At 35.9% G+C, this 17,773-nt stretch overlaps 2 protein-coding genes across 5 annotated transcripts in view; one reads left to right on the forward strand and one right to left on the reverse strand.

The window, feature by feature from the left end:
* The window catches only part of bark (C-type lectin domain-containing protein bark beetle), a 176,270-nt gene extending 168,020 nt beyond the window's left edge, over positions 1 to 8,250 (forward strand). For all 4 annotated transcript variants that reach the window (XM_072298993.1, XM_072298994.1, XM_072298990.1 and 1 more), the window contains 4 exons: positions 178 to 443; positions 918 to 1,107; positions 1,373 to 1,521; positions 3,073 to 8,250. In XM_072298993.1, the coding sequence (XP_072155094.1) occupies positions 178 to 443; positions 918 to 1,107; positions 1,373 to 1,521; positions 3,073 to 3,459 (992 nt within the window). In that variant the 3' untranslated portion in view covers positions 3,460 to 8,250. The remainder of the gene's footprint in view (positions 1 to 177; positions 444 to 917; positions 1,108 to 1,372; positions 1,522 to 3,072) is intronic.
* A 783-nt stretch (positions 8,251 to 9,033) lies between these two features.
* LOC109038026 (uncharacterized) lies at positions 9,034 to 17,520 on the reverse strand. Its single transcript, XM_019052942.2, has 2 exons — positions 17,314 to 17,520; positions 9,034 to 14,899 (listed from the first exon to the last, which is right to left on the reverse strand). The coding sequence occupies exon 2, from the start codon at positions 14,852 to 14,854 to the stop codon at positions 12,218 to 12,220; it is 2,637 nt and encodes an 878-aa protein (XP_018908487.2). The 5' UTR covers positions 14,855 to 14,899; positions 17,314 to 17,520; the 3' UTR covers positions 9,034 to 12,217.
* Between the last annotated feature and the right edge of the window lie 253 nt (positions 17,521 to 17,773).

The raw sequence follows: 17,773 nt of genomic DNA on the forward strand, positions 1-17,773 counted from the left end.
TGGCTTAATTTTGAAAATTGTCTACGTGTTGAGTGTTTTCTGCATGCAATTTTGACAAGAACACATGGCTTTTGGAAGTTGTATCCTGTCCGTGGTCCATTATTTCTTCATCACCCTTTTTTCAATTCATACCGTGCTCAATATCTTATTAACTGAATCTTCTATCTATTTTTCCAGATCCAAAAGTTGTCATAAACTTGCTCAGTTGGCGTGATGACACAGTGACTCTCGCAGTGTTGGGATCTGTAGGACTTTGTTTGTTACTAATTAGTCTCCTTGTCGGTTTCTGGTTTTCAAAATCTCGTCACAGACATATTGAACGCCTAGAGAGGCGAAATTCAATTCGGCAGTCGTTGCAGTCAGTACGGTCGTTTAGTCAGATCTCAAATGGAGGGTTTCCTGCTGGGGAGGCTTACAAAAGGAAACCTATTACAATGATAGCCGTAAGTTTGAAAACCATTGATCTCACAATAAGACCAACCTTTGAGCATGAATAATGATCTAATCACATACTTCCGTCAAGGTTCAAAACGCACATATCACTCATTAAACTGTTCATAAATAGCTTTCGTTGAGCCATTAGCTAAGTTGTCTCTAAACGCAGCACACTCGATATTTGTAAACTTCAATGAAACTTGCTAACTGTGTGTTTCATAAGAGAAAGAGTCTCTTGAGGATTCTACTCAGCATTATTCTACATTCTGCTACTTTTTAGTAAAGTTCAGTTCATTCTGTAACGAAAATCAATAGGTATGTTCATTTTCATAGTCCTAAGGATAAGCCATTTGAAGTGAGTCTTCAGAAAATCAGTGCATTTGCGTTCTGCTCAGAAAACTTTATTGCTTATAAAAACCTGCATTGTTTGTTTTTCCTCAGAAATATCTATAGTTTTCTTCTTTTTTGATTGTTTTTTGCAGAGTCATAGAGATAGTCCTCGCCTTGATAAAGAATTAGAAAAAATGAATGAAAGTGATGATTCAATAGAAAAATCTCAGCTACATTCTTCAGGTGAAGAAGACACCCAGAGCTATGATATTTATGAAGCGCACAATCTGACGGCTGCTGAAGCTGTCAATCCAAGATTTGACCTCGCCTTTCACAATGAAGGTATTTTCAACGATTCTCTTTCTGTTTTTTGTCACTCAAAAATCATTTATTTGCTATTTTATTTGATTGTGAGGATCAGAGTGCAATGATCATTCCCTGGAATGCTGTACTTTGCTTTGAAAAGTTTCGCTTTTTTAAGCCACTGTTCGCTTCCAATTAATTTGCCATCAGTTATCAAAAAGTCAGGACATTTATTTTCAACTATTATTTTATTCTCAATAAATTGCTTTGTATTCTCTTGCTAAACCTGTAGTGCTTGTTGCAGGGTACCGAGATAACTCGACTTTTGCATCGCGTGACAATTCAACTTGGCACTCGACTGATGATACATTCAATGCCAATAGCTCATCCACATTGCCTATTCTCTCCGGCTATAACACCAAAGACCCGCTTCAAACACGCTCAACCCCTCAGGTAATTCCTTGTGGAGAGTAAATCCTCAGTAAAACCACATAAGATTTGAAAAAATGGAATATTAACTTTTCCAAAGTAAATTTGAGACTTCAATAGCTCAAAAATACCCAAATTAGTCATGTGCTGAAGTTTTAATCAATGAAATGGAAAACTGTGGGAGCCCCTAATCAAAATATTGACCAACAGCTAGAAAAAGAATCACGCGCTTTCCTTCGTGAAACAATATGTATATTATTTCCAGAAACGAATCGGAAAAACTCAGTCTCTCTAATTTCAATCCCTCCTGCTTAAAATCTCTCGCCTGAAAACTCTTCTCTCAGAATGTGAGGATTCTGTGTACAAATGCTGACGCACCTGAAAAGTTTTCCTCAAAGAGCTAATACTACATCCAAGGGCGCCTTTTTTGGAAATTTGGCGAATGAATTTTCTGCCCTTCGGAAGGAGACGCGCATTTTTCATCTCAAGTCATCAATATTTCTTAACAATTGCTGGAAAATAATTTATAATTTATGATGTTTAACCCATAGGAACTATACTCAGTCCCTTACTTTACTGATAACTCAAGTGCAGAATAAAGTTGTTTTATTGTTTACTCTATATTTGAGTAATGGAGAATTTGCATCCAAATTTTTTATTGCTTCATCTGAAAGTGCTTAAAGAGCTGATTTCACAGTGTTTTTTATATTTTATTTCTGATATGGGAAATAGTATAAAAATAGATTTAAAAGTGAGAAAATGCACCGCCTAGTGATATCATCTGGCAGCATTCCTTTTTAAACACACGTATTTTAGCAGATTAGATCATTTTGTCAAATCTTCTCCAATAATTGTTCAATTCTTGAACCAAGGGTATCCTCGTGTTCAGTTCACTCAGTAGTTTCCACTTAAACACGAAATTCATGAAATTTCAGATACCTGAAAATTCTCTATTGCAGGGATGGTGTAAAGATTTCAATGTTATCCCTATTGGCTACCATAACTATCTATTAGTCTCTAACCAGTTACAAAATATATTGGCTTTTTTTTACTTTAGAGGACTTGTTTTGAGTTTGCTTTAAAAAGATCTTCAAAATTTTGCTGCATGAGACATCTCTAAGCCAGCAGGACCCCTATCTCACTCTTCGGAGATGAAGCGTGATTTTTTTTATTCACCGGTGTTCTTGTTATGTTTTTTTAAATGTAAAACATATGACTTCACCCTTTTGACCGCATTTTGTGTGCAATGAAGACACCTCTGCTGCATAACCTATTTCTCTTTCATGAATCATTGTAATTTTTCCTGAAAAAAGATGGTGGAATCCGATCAATGTAGGATGTAATGAATGATGTGCAATACGAAGAACTTCAACCATCACATACATTCTGAAGAAACCTAATGAAATAAGAAAAACATCAAGGGGCAAAGACCCTTGACAGTTACTCAAAAATCAACAGCGCCTACAACTCCTCGATTATGGATATGAGATAATTTTAAAAGGTTTCAAAATATTATGCCAAGACATCTCAAGGTCAATTCAATTAGCTCTATTAACTTTTTTTTAATTTCTACAGGTAGCACCACATTACATGGACTACCAGCAAGAGCCAGAGTATCAAATATACTACGAGCGACCGAAAAGCTCAACCATTCTGGAGACGAACATGGACGAACTCCCAGTCCCTCAGCAAAGATCTCAAAGTGAATGTCTCCTAGACATTGACCACAATGCAACACTACCGTCCAATACAAAATTAGTCAATCTAACTTCCTCATTTAAACCTCTCCTAGAAACTAATCTTGACGAGCCTCCCTTGAGGCCGAATATGTCCAAAAGTGAAGATTTTTTAAAAATTAAGTCTCAGTTAAACGGCGATGCCAAAAAGAATGGAGGAGTCATGCCTTTCAAACCAATTTCAGATAAAAGCAAAAGCATGCCGTTTGTAGAAACTTCTGTTTAGTCAGCTAATTCGAAGCGGATAGTTTCTTTAAGTAATGTGTTTACCCAAATTCTACCGACTAGCCTCCTGGTTTGGTAAATACATTATCTAATGTGACCTAAACCACTTAAAGTCTTCCTATGGTCAACTGAGGGTAATATGTCTGAAAGGGGATTAGCTGAAAGAATCCCTTTTTTTATTTAATACCAATTAAAGGCATTTTTGGTAATGCATGGCACTGAGTTAAGTTTACAGCAGTCGGAACAATCAGAAAGTGTAGTACGTATTTGCATGTCATTGCGAAATCTATATTTTCTTTCTCTTTTATCAGAGATATGATCCCCTTAATCTAGTCTCCCATGCCCTCAGATTGTCCTGTTAGACACTAGCTTTATTTTTAATTTCTTTACTTCACTGCTGTGATGCAGAATGGTTCATTTTGGTTTTGTCGCTGATGACTTGAGTCCAAAAACCATAATCTGATTAATTGCTTTCTTTCAGAATTTCTGTTTTCAATTTTTTGCTCAGCATCTTTATTTGAAATTGTATGGTATATTTTGTCTTGAAAGTGATCAAAATTCGATGATTAGTTCTCTCATAGAAAAATAAATTATGAGTGAAATTTTTAACGTTGCAAGTGCTGATTTGTGTTTTTGGATTTGAGTTATCATAATAGTGCTAATTTTAATGATAATTTCCAGCCATTTTTATTTTTTTAAATCTGCTGACTTGTCACCTATCATTCTATGTACATCAACTCCTACTGATCACTTTTTATTCAGAAGAAATTTGCATCCTATTCTAGCCCTTTAAAGGTCCGCTACAATTCATTATATTTTTCTGGAATTTATCAAACTAGATACACAGGCACTGTAGTACAAGGAATCAATATGTCATTATCTTTTAATCTAATAAACTAAGGTTCTATTGCAACACTCCCTAGTGCTTTCATTGGAGAATTAGTAACATATTTAAATTGAAATGCGAAAGGCTGGCAAGAAAAAGTAAACAACTTTTATGGGTTATGAGTTTTTAAGGTTTAATAACTCTATTTTGTATAATTTTTCTTCAATTGATTCACTGTTAAAGTAATTGATGAAGTGACTGGTTATAATTTCATTCTCAGCTTCTTCCAAGTGCCTGTATCTGTATTTCTGCTTGACTCCATCTTCCTTGAATCTAAAGTGACTCTGAAATGATATCTAAGAGACGTCCGTTAGAATTTTGATCTCATTTAATATTTTGATTTTAGGTAGTTTTATTGACTTTTTCTCAATTGTATTGTGAAAAATTACGAGTAATTTCTTTTATTTGGAAATTTTTTGTGATCACATCACCTGACGTGGAGCAAACTGCATCATGCGTTTCTATGTGTGTCGTGTAAAGACTCATGACTCTGGTCTCTGGTATAGACGGGCGATTTTATGGCATCGTACCGAATTATTATAAAATTCAAATTTGCATAATATTCACTTGTGTTCAGTTGAATTACATTTTAAAGGAATTTTGATTTTAAACTCGACCATCTTTATTTTTGAGGTATAATTTTTTGTGAATTGCTAGAAAAAAATCAATAATCTTATTAGAAAAACATCGCTCTGGTCGCACTACCACCAACTTGTCCATGTTATTAGTTTTGCAGCTTCAAATTAATTGTTTTACCGAATTAAATACAAGAGTATGCTTAAGAGATCATTTTTCTTTACAATCAGTTGCAGACACAATTAAATTGCTTCACACGTTTACTTTACTTCAGATTGCCCATCAGCAAGGAAAACAATTTTTATTGAAATTTTCAGCAAATCTTTGGTCCCACAATACAATGTTGATCTGAACTTCCATCATTTTCACACAAAAATTCAGGTTGACAAATGTGGAATGTAAAACCAACGTTTGTAGAACCAGTTTTATTTCTGATGCAAGAGATTAAATCCCTAACTTCTGCAAACTAATCTTTGGACTTATATTCTAATAATTTTTTAGTGATGCATCTTACCTGTAACTGTAATTATGAATGATATGGGGTTTTCTTGCTACATATGTTTTTCCCCTTATTATCATGAAGTACGTGTAAGATCAATTTATATTTTTGCAGGTTCTTAATTCTTTTAGAATCAACCTCTGAAATCAGCGGAGGACTTATAATACTCAATTCAATATTTTTCCGATAGAGCCTGCTTATCGTCTTTCAGTAGTGTGTACATTTTTGCCAGATTTTTTATGAAGATCACGCTTTCCAAAAGAATAAGGAAAGGTATTCTTTATCTTTCTTTCTTTTGTTTTTCTAGTGCTAAGCATTTTTTCTTGGTTACCAGTTTATCCTGTAACTTTTCCGTCCCCTGAGTGTTATAATTTCAGTTGTATTTAAAAATCATCGCAACTTATTCGATTAGGTACAATGTGCTGATTATTTGTAAAACGCCTTATTTTAAACATTTTTGATACTTGATTCTTCTTATTTTTATGTCATTGACTGCTATCTAAAAAAGTGCAATCAACGTCACTGCCATTTTTACTTAATGGTTGCTCCAACTGACGGACCTTTTTCCTGAAATTTGAAAGATTGTGGCACATATTAAGTAGACATATTTGTTTTTACGTGCCTGTAATGGTACAGCAGTAGTGTATAATACTTAATATCTGTAATAATTAAATTCTGATGGTGTATACTTACAGAGCAGTTGTTCCTTCAAAGGATATTGGTACGTTCCTTCCTCATGTTCACCATTTGACGTAGAAAGAATTTAAAAATATTTTTAATTTAAGTCATCATCATAGTTGCTGACTGTATGTAACAAGTAATTTTTAGTCAATTTTCAATTTTATACTTTTCAGTGATGTAAATTTTATTTAGCTCAGTAGACTTGCAGCAGGTCAAAAGACTGAGAAGCACCTTGCGCTACTTTTACAATTAAGTTCCATTTTCATTGGCCCATTCATTTCCATGTTTCATTTTTCTACATTCCATTGCCTACTTTCTGCACTCATCACATGCCTTCAAAAAAAAGTGGGGCCTTATTTTTGTATATCATGTAAATATTCCTTGAAAAACCACGTCACACTTGTAAAAAATGTTTCTTACCTTGTACTATAATGTTATTTAGTTATTTTTGTTAGTGACCAAGTGTTAATTCGCCTTATCTATTTGAGGTTAGCCAAATGATCCAATATTCAGTTGAGACTAATTGTTTCTAAAATAACAAAGGGATAGAGCAAAGGTTGCTGGAATGCAATGAGGCATTATTTATTAGGCTGTTTTTGCGTTGTAATCTTTACATCAATGAATGGTTTGAGTTCGATTCAAGTTGAATCTAGGGTAAATAGCTCCATGTACCAGCACCACTTTAATGAATGGTTAATCATAAATTGTATTCGCTTTATTTTAAAAAAATCAGATCGATAGAAAATAGATATATGTCTCAAAAGCGCATGACTCAATTATGAAGTGAATTGGCCTACAAAATTAAGTCTGAAGTACCGTAGAGAAAACGGAATCAATGGATTGTCTTAATTGATCAATGAAATTTAAATGGCCATACTTTTGACTTTATTTTTGGTTTGATTAACTTTAAACTTTAATCATATACCCTCGAGAAATCGATTTCAATTCGATTTTGTAAAATTGTCCCGAATAGAATTTATAAATAGTCTTAAATTTATGTGGTGGCATTATTAGGAACCATTTACCCTAGATTCACATTGATTTTTTGTTGAAAGAGAATCCTTTTTCATGTTTTTCTTTAAGTTTGTCTGCTGGCGATAGCAGTGCTTTGTGATATTCGTTGATCAGTTCAAAAATTATGAGTTTAATAGCTAAATTTAGTCTGAATGAACGAACTTTTGCTCCTCTACCTTACGGTATACTTACCTACTGTATCCCTTTTCCCATCTTCCTAATAGTCATATTTTTCTTAAACTGAATGCTTTAGATTCTTCTAAAAAATTTATTTTCTTAAGAACTGTGATATTCATTTTTATATTTTCCAAGTCTTGATTACCTTTTAGCAGCTATTTTTTAAACCTTCGATGACACATTTGATTGTAGCACACAAAAATTTTTCTATTCATTAAGTTGGCAATTTGCTAAAGTCAGAGAAAAATGTATGAGATACGTTCCTTATCACTATTCAAAGTTTGAATTAAAATCAAACAATACCCAACTGAAATATTGATCCAGAAACAAGATTTTTAAAACATTGTGTACCTAGAGTGACACTTGATGTCCTCTCTTTCTCAGAGGAGCTTAGAATCTCAGAAATCCGAGTTACAGTACTTACTTACCCCGCTATTTTTAATCTGGAGCAATTTCCTTTACCTTTTTGACTATCGTCTGTATTTATTCATCACTTTACCTTTGCTTTGACTCATGTTGTCCATCCTAGTTAGGAACTCATAATGCTAAAGCAATTGTTACTAATTGTGTGTTTACAGTACTCTCTCCTTGCAGCAAATCTCAAGGGACCAGAAGATTCACCCGGTATTTAGAGAGATCTAGTCGATAGAGGGAAAAATTCATGTATTTAATATAGGAAGAGCCCAATAGATTTATCCACTGCAGAGTTTTCCGTTACGGAGAGGACCGCTACAAAAAGAGAGTACTGTACTTCCAGTATTGAATTTTTGTCAAATTTGATCGAAGGTTTAATCCTGGTATTCTTTGTAACTGAATGTACCTACAAGATTAAGTTACAAAGACCATTTTATTTGTAAATTTTTCAATTGTATAGTTTTGTAATTCTCTGTTTTGTAATTAATTTTAAGCATGTCTATAATTTTTTTTACAATAAAAATAAAAAAGAACACTCATAAAAACTGATTTCATTAAATGTTCTGCACCTCAACTCGAAATTTTTAAGACAATCAGTGAACTTTGTCTTCTTTAGGTTCTTTTTCCTCAGATGGAAGAACATTCAAAATTCTCTTCAACCTCAGCAAAAAATGCAAAGGATGAAAGATCCAAAGGCAGAGACCATCTTTTTTCCTGTTATCCTTTGCCAAAAATGTGTAGCAACACTAAGTACGAGGAGAATGTTGAAGTTAATTTCTTTCAACAGACTCAACAATTAGACAACAATTTAGGCAAACAATGGCTTTTATTCTATTTGCTTCCATGTACTGGAGTCCCTTTTCCTATGGATGGTCTTTTATTTTGGTGGAAAAAACTATATACCTCTTGATAGCTGTTTCAAAATTTCACTTTTCATTCTTATTTAATGTTCCGTCCATTTAATTATTGAATTGTTAACTTGTAACTTATTATTTAAAAAAAAAATATGTGAATGATAATTTTATAAGAACTCTAGTTTAGATATTCTTTTTCAAGAGGCGAAGAAACATTCTGAGAAATTTGATGCTATGAGAAAAAATGGGTCATCCTTCTAAACAGTAAAATTTGTGTTCTGAGAAATTTATTTATAGTTTCACCATCAAAATATTTCTTTTCGGCTGTAAGATATCCAGTCTGCAAACAAATTGCTCAATTTTTTGAGTGAATTTAGTACTTTATAGGTGGAGAGATGAAATTTCTCTGTTAAATAATCCAAGAATGTGGAATATAACGAGGATATTGGACACACACAAAGAAAAATAGGTCGATTTTAGAACAAGTAAATTTATCTATAAAAATAAAAGAATGAACAACTAGAGATAAGACATATCTACACACATGAAACATATCTATAAACTTGCTATTAGACATTTTTACTCAGGGTGAGGGGCAAACCAATGATAGAGCGCATTTTACTTCATTCACTTTCTCTTCCTTGGCAGTAATAATTAATGAAGTCCAGGCACTTCACTTGTGATTAAGTGAATGGTCAAATGCTACATGAGAAATGCCTAGCTACAGAATAAGATGACTTTACCCAAAACAGGGGCAGACTTCTTTTCCAAAGAAATTTTCTGTCCCATTATGAAAACATTACAGGGATCTTGGAGACAGATAACATATGTCACTTGCTGAAAAAATTCTTTTTCAAATTTCACTTAAGATAAAAACCCACTGCCTATCTACTATATATGAACATATATACAAATAAGTTGAATGTAAGCTGCAAAACCCTCTAATATACTTGATAACAAGAAACTAGTCAAAAAATGTAAAGTTACTACTGTGACATTCAAATTTACCTATATTTTTCTACATTCAATGTCAACATTGCAACAGTAATTTACACTAATTGAAAGGTAGTCAGCTTCATGAGAAAATATAAATGGGAACCATGAGTTTGATGATCAATAGAGGAGCAAGACAATAAAAATGAAACTTTTTTCAATTCGATTCTCTTATGGTTTTTATGTTTCATTTCTTGTAGAACAACATTGATCTCTGGTCATAAATTGTTACAAGGCGCATCAAGCCACCTTCCGCCAAAAGTGCTTTATAGTGAGGATAGGGAGCACTCCATTAGCTCCCTTCATAGATCTGACCAGATAGCGTCTGATCAGGATAAAGGAATCAACTGAGTGATTTCATACATTAATGATAAACAGCATCACCGAACAATCGGTCTTAATGTACCGACTTTGCAATCAGAATGCTTTTGATACCACATCAGTAGGTCGTAAAACTAGGTTGCAAAAGTCATCAACTTTTATTTGATGATTCATCTTCTTCTAGATAAAAAAAAAAAAAAAAACCGGTCCAAACCATCAAAATTCCAACATCTAATAAAACATGAGTTATCGCCCTTTGAAAAAATAAAATGTATGCATCATCGATGGATGAATGCATGGTTAAGGAAACCATAGGATACACTACCGGTGTTAATGGCGTCAGTCACTTTGATTTGTGAAAGACAATATTTTATTTAAGATGGAGAATGAGAAATTGGCGTTCCAAAATGTTTCCTTATTTTTGGTTCATCTATCAGTTTCAACCTTCAAGACTTGATTCTATGATTTGCATAATACTCATTGACTAAGACAGGTGCCGTTTGAATCTTCTCAAGCAGTAGGAAAAGCACTTCAGAAAAAGTTCCATTGGGTATAAAGAATATGAGAATGAAAAGCTGAACTTAAATTCAACTAAACACTTAAGTTTAAAGACTACATACAGGGATAATACAAATGTATAAAAAGATAACATGTCATTCACACAAAGTTTAGAAAAAACAAAGAAGGGAAAAAAATAAAGAATTCATTTAATTACTGTCTGTGAAGCTTATCCCTCCCAAATGAACTTGATTTTTTCACATAAGAACGATTATTTTCATTGAGAATTGTGGAAAACACATTCAACTCTTTAAAGAGAGAACTGCTGAAGTTTCATGATAGATTAGGAAAGATGTTAAGCTCCAGCTCTGCTGCATTTGAAAAGCATAGCATTTATTTTTTCTTACTCAAAATGACGAAGAAAATTGATTTATGAGTCCCCAAAAGCTGGACTCACTTGAAATGATACTATTAGCGGTCTGTAATGACATATGTAGGCGAGAGAGTGCACATTTGCTGATTGGCTGAAGCCCAGCCGAGGACATGACCTGGTTCCGATATCACAACTGTCCGCTTTTGGTTGGTCAGATTTTAATCAGCTTCTTCTCCTCTTAAAAATTCTTTTTTAAAATTTTCATTGGACTCTTCGATTATTTTAGGAAAATATTGTATAGAGCAAACAACTGTCAGGAAGGATGCAGAAATGTTATGCCACTGACCCATTGGAACTTGGTAAGTCAGCTGGTTCAACAACAAAACGTTGAAGTAAAAATATTTTGATGACAAAATACCAGAAAAATAAAAATATCACAATTCATGAGATAATGATCAGAGGGATAGAATAAAAAACGAGGAATAACCTGTGACTGAAGGGAGGGAGGGGGGGGGGGCTTACATTACAAATTTATAAAATTGAGGGTTTGAATGACTTAGAACTACACATGTTTCTTATTCTTTAACAGCCCACTTTAGAAGATAAGAGAAAAGGAAAAAACATTAAAAAAGGAAGTCAAAGATAATAAAAGTAACAAAGACAAAAAATTCAAGTCACTGCAGGAAAAATGACCATTTCCACTTCTTAAAAGGAGAGCAAAACTAGAACCTAAAAAGACTCATTACATGCTTGTGAGGTAATAAAATTAGTTTAATTTCTGACTCTTCTCATGAAAGATACTTAAAAATGCCATCAGGCTCCAAAATGACTTGACTTAAGGCAAGGGTAAGCTGCATGAGCTTTAGCAAAATTGTAAGTAGTTAGAATCTGAAGGCTACTATTAAACAATTGCTCTTGCTTTAACAGTTCATTTTCGCAATAAATTATCCAGAAAAATAGTATTTCAACAATCAATGAATTTTTCCAAAACTGATGGGTATTCGCGCACATCTGTAAGGCAGCGATATCCTACACTACAATGACAGCAGTTCAAAAAGAGGACTCTTTTAGTGGAAAAAGTCAGGAGACTCGGGTATTAAGAAAGAGTGCAACTAAACGGGCCATGAGATAAGGTCTAAGCTGGAAAAGACCATCAACTGATTTCTCTTCAGAATCTTGGAAATGAACCCCTGCATGGTGTGGTAACAAGTAATTTTAGCACGGATGAATTGGAAGTTAGATTGTGGTTAGATTGTGCAAATGATATCATTTGTATTTTTGCCATTTAACCAATTTTGATTTTATTGTAAACAATTACATCTTGTTTAGGAGTTGATTTCTGGACTACCCGTTGTGTGATTCGTTTTCCTCATAAAATTTTTAAGAGAAAACATGTTGTTGTACATGTTGTCTTAGGGTCTCACCTTGTCTAAAGGCACATAGAATTTTTCTTGCAAATTATTGCTTCTATTCCTATGCAACAAGAGGTTGAGTTTTTGAATGCGTCAACCATGAAACGCGCCTACTGAATTCTTGCCTGCAATTAGAGTAGGTATACGGTTTTTCTCCTGTATGAGTTCCTCCCTCGTTTAAGGAGCTATTTTTCTGACTGAAACAGGCTCCGTAACGATTGCAGGCAGAAGGTATTTCCCCAGTATGAATCTTCACATACCTTTCTAAATTACTTTTCCTGTTGAAAAGTACAGGACAAAAGATGCAAGAGAGGAGTTGATGTTTTGTGAGGGTTCGTTCATGAATTTGTAACGCTATTTTTTCACTAAATTTCTCTTTACATCTTGTACACTCGTAAATTTTCTCATTGATCTTTTTTTCATTCTTTTGTGTCTGTAAATGCATGCTGAAATCAGTTAATGGGGCTAATTTGGCCTGGCAAAGCTCACAAATGAATGGTCCTGAATGCGACTTGAAGTGAAACACTAAATTATCGACGGAGGTAAATTCAGCATTACACAAGTTACACCCACATACTTTCAATTCTGTGTGTTCTTGAGAAAATCCTTCAAGACGACTCTGACTACTAAATTTTGCTGCACTTGATTTGCAGTCGTAAAACCTCTCTGCAAGACTGGAGAAGTGCGTGCTCAATTGGCTCTGTTCTTTGAAGATAATTTGACAAAAATCACATTTAAAGTCGTATTTATCTGTAAACAGCTGAGCATGCTGGTCCCTGTCAGTTTCATTTGCAAACTTCGGCAAACAGTTAGCACATGGAACCAATCTACTGACGTGCGATAAAATGAGCTTCCCTAACAATGAAACAAAATAGGAAAAGCAAATTTTACATACAAACGGGTTTGCATGTGCTGTTGAATGATTATTGCAAGAATGAAGATTATGGACTTTCATACTACAGTACATACAAGAATGAGGGCGATAACAGGTCTCGGAGTGAGTTTTAAAATGCTCTCGTAGTAAAGATTCATTGGTGAATTCGGTATCACATTCGTGACAAAAAAAAGTGTTCTCTTTGCACAATCCTGGTGATTCTTTGCTGTCCAAGGTTTCTTTTTTTGAACAGGCCTCAGATTTCTGAACAGAGACAGGGCTATCATCTTCTGCACCGCAAGAGATCTCTTTGATTAGTCTTTCTGTTCCAGAACAGTATGGCAGGTGCTTCAGTAGGTCCTGGGGTCCTTTGAAATTAACGCCACAGTTCACACACCAAAAACGATCCATTGAATTCACTCTACCTGGGTTGCAAAGATGTATTTTGAAATGTTCATGGAGCTCAGATTTTTTGTCAAATCCTGCCGAACACCTATGACAATTATAATTACTTTCCCAGTATTCGTCTACTTGAGCACCCCCACGAAGACCATTTCTACAGCTGGTCTGATCTCCTTCATCGTTTGTTGGTGAACCATTTTCCTCAGCCTTGGCTTCTTTGTCAAGTGCATTGGTAAAATTTGCAGGGCAAACAAGAATGTGTTCATTGAGATCGTTTTCCTCTTTATGCTTATTTCCGCAATACATGCAAAGAAAATGAAGAGCATCTGATGCAACACGTCTGGCGACTCTTTCTATGTTTGCTGGGTTGAAATTACTTGATTGATGAGCTTTAATAAAGTGCTCCCGCAATGCAGCTTTTTCCTCAAACTCTTCATCACAATGGTAACAGGCATAGCGTACAATCGCTCCTCCTTTCTTTATTGCCTTATTCTCTCTTGAGTCTATTGAACCACTGGTTAGTGATGCTTCCTGTAAAGAATTCAATCTGGTTTGACTTCTTGTTTGTTTGGCAGCAGGATTTTTCCTGGCGGGTCTTAGCTGGTAGTTTGCTCGGCGAGTCCTCTCGCTGGATGCTTCGGCAAGAGCTTGCTTACGGGCCTCAGCAGCCTTGCGAGCTGGTGTGACCTTGCGAGCTTGAACAGCCTTACGTGCCTCGACAGCTTTGCGAGTCTCCTCAGCTTTGGCTGCTTCAGCTGCTTTGCGTGCTTCAGCAGCAGCTGCCCTTATTTTATCTTTTTGTAGCTTGACAGGACAAAGCTTGATGTGTTTGTTATAACTGCCTTCCTTCTTGTACTGTAATTTGCAGTGTGGACAAGAAAACGAGGGATCCTCCTCGAAAGTGAGTCTAACTCCCTCTTTTGATGGTACACAAGTTTTAATATGGAACCCACGAGCACACGGTGTTTTAAATTTTAGACCGCAATACATACAAACATATGGATGATCACCTGCTGCATTCCCTGCAGCATTAGCTTTGGCAGCACGACAATAAGAGAGATGCTTCGAGAGATCACTCATTCGCCGAAACTGATCAGCACAAAACACACAGGTGAATGTTTGTTCTGGCTGTTCAAGCAGATACTGGGTCAAATCAAGGTTTGTAAGACTGCTGCTGGTGCCTGATGGGCCAGGTGGCGGATCAACTGAGTTGATAAAATGGTTCCCAAAATCTAACTGACTCTCACAAAAAAGCGAGGGATCCGTAGGGTAGCCTGCTGAAATGTATGCAGGGTCAACCTCACCTTGGTTAAGTGCTTCATCCTCTCCGTGATTCCCTCCAATTGAATCGTCTCCTTGCTGATTCTCTTCATCCTCTGGGAATTCGCATTTGACTTCCACGAAATCGAGGGCAGTGGCCATCACTAGTAAAAAGCAGCTGAAGTTCCCTTAGTTCGTTACTGGCGACTGAAAAAGGAGATAATTTTTTATTAAGAACCAGAGAACAGAAATCACAAAAGATAAAACAATTGATAAATAAAAAAAATAAATTAAAATGAATGGTTATAAAAATGAAAGTTTAAGTTAAGGATGATAAAAATATGTGATTTCCATGGAGACTTTGAATTCAAACATACTGCTGACTACATAACTCGTTTCATTATGCATTATAAAACCTGGTTTCTAATGGGCACAGCCAGATTTCAGGTTATTGCCAGCCAAAAAGAAGGAAGTTCTTTTTTGTTCTTTTTGCTGAGCTTCCCACCTTGAAAACATCAGACAAACGACATTCTCCAGCTCGACTCAAAAGCGCAGGGTCAGGCAAATGCTCGCACTGCCCCCCTTCAAATGGCACCATTAGCATTTCTGCAATACAGAGATGTTGAAGCAATATTTTTAAGCAAACATTCCAAATACAATTGAGCTTGGGACTTGTTACCCCTGAATACTAATGTATGTTTTAACTTCATTGGGCGCCATGTACAAAATGAGGCTATAATGGCACCTAGAAGGAAGAATTCACCTGCCACAAATTCTTGAAGCAGCAATCTCATTGTACATTCTTCTCATCATTACGTACATTCTCTACGAGGAAGATATGATAATGGCTTAAAAGGCACGACAGCAATCAATGCATATAAACAACTACCTTTGTGATTATTCTTTTCTAGTACCTGCCGACTTCAGAAGTACTAAAGAAAATTATTTGATTTAAATGAGGCAGATACATGACCAAATTTATAAGGCTCTGCAGTCTAGGTCGGCAAAAAATGTGTGAAAAGAAATTTGGAGGCACCGCTGTGAACACCCTGCCGTCAGAGGGGCAATGCGGCAACATGGCAATTCCATCCAGAAAAAGCAAAATAATGTCTCATAATGATCGAAATTACATGACAAGATGCTGAGACCCTGCATAAAAAATGTGTTAGGTATGCAATTTACAAACGGCAAAGCTCCCTCCCCCCTAGACAACAACAAGTTGTGAGGGCGGCAAAACCTTGATGGACTAAGGGCGGCAATGACGTAAATCCGGCCAAGAATAAGCTGGAACCAAAGATATTGAATCATGTAGACCGTGCGTCCGGCTCGGTTTAGTACAGGCGGAGCTAAGCAAGTCTCTCGGAGCCCCATGATGGGCGGGTGGGGAAGGGGAGAGAGCGTGTGTCCCACGCACTCCAAGAGACTGCAGAGAGGCAATGGAGAATTCATTCCCGCACTCGGTTTTTCACGAATATCTCGTTTAGAGTCCATTTTCAGAAAAAATCCCTAAAGAGAAAAGTTTTAGAACACATAATTTAACACCCGACTAGCATTGTTTCATTTTTCCGAAATATTTATTGGCCGAGGAAAAAACCACACAATCCGACAAAAATTCACTGGAGCTACTGCGCATGCGCAGATGTGCACAACTGGGACACATGAACTCATCAATGCGGGTCGGTGCCACCACTCATCGGCACGCGAATTTTTAAAAGTTGTCTCGCCCTCCGTAACACAGGATGCACGGTCTACGTGATTCAATGTTTTTGGCTGGAACCTACAAGGTGTCCCTGCGAGTTGGATCAGGTGTCCGTTCAATCTAACTTTATCACTCAAATATGTCCAGAAAATGCAAACCGCGCTTCCCCGATAATTTAGCTCAAGGGATAATGGGTGACCATCAAGGTGAGCGAGATACGAAGCAAATAGATCTCCCGACAAAATTTATGCAAAGACACTAACTCACTGATTTACAAATTGAATTAAAGTTACCACCTATGCTTGGATGATAAAGCCCTCTCTACCCTTGATGGAAAACTATCTAAGAATTCAGCGCTAGAACTGGGGAAGGAAAAGAAGAGACAAATGTCACATCCAAAAATTGCACCATTCAACGGATATGTACACACTAATCAATGGGCCAACTGATGATTAATGCATCCAGACTGATGTGACTATTGTCTCTTCTTTTCTTTCCCCAGTTCTAGCCTTGCTCGTCTCAGCGCCCCTGGGCTACACAAGTGGTCCACACTGAAGTAAGAAAAATAGAACCTAGCGCAACGTTTCTCATTATGGGACGTACTGATCACGCTGATTTCACTAAAGGCCAATGAGTCTTCTGATCAGCTTGTCAAATGGAGAGACTACAGGAGGACGATCCTCTTGACCGCAGACCTTGATGTCTAATGGGTGAAGAGAAGAACTCCTGTGGTCAGTGAGTATGGTGATTGAAGGGTGTATAGATTAAGCAAAGCTTACGTTAACATGAGGAAAAAACAGAGAGAATTTATCATCCGGCGATGAGAGAAGGAGAAAATCCAAAAAATAGCGAGAGATATAATAATGCAGTGGAGCTCCAAATGAAACGAAGAGGTTATGTCATTGCTTCGTCTTACGCTTACCTTATTACCACTAGAGTAACTCCTGCATTTTTTAATAACTACCAGACTTGAGACACCAATGCGAGCTTGAGACATAACAGCTAAGGGAGAAAACAAAATCATTAAAGGAAAAATAGGAAAAGATTTCCATAATCTACTTTCACTTCACTGCGGATTGTCCTTACATTTCAATTTTCAACCATAAACAAATCGAAGTATACGCGCTCTACAGGGATAATCTCAAACTATAACAGGGTGTCAGTAAGAGCCAACCAATTTTTTCAAGGATAAGAATAGATAAGGACTGCCGAATATAATTTATGACAGCAGAAAGATTGAAATCTTGAAATTTCAATACAACTGCATTCTTGAATGATTTTTCAATCATTTCATTCAAAATAACTTCACAAAACTGACAAACAACCAAAATTAATCAATTGATGGCACGTTCAATTCTGAGGCACGATAGTAAAAAATCATA

Source organism: Bemisia tabaci, chromosome 3, assembly GCF_918797505.1.
Source record: "Bemisia tabaci chromosome 3, PGI_BMITA_v3".
NCBI classification, from domain to species: domain Eukaryota; kingdom Metazoa; phylum Arthropoda; class Insecta; order Hemiptera; family Aleyrodidae; genus Bemisia; species Bemisia tabaci.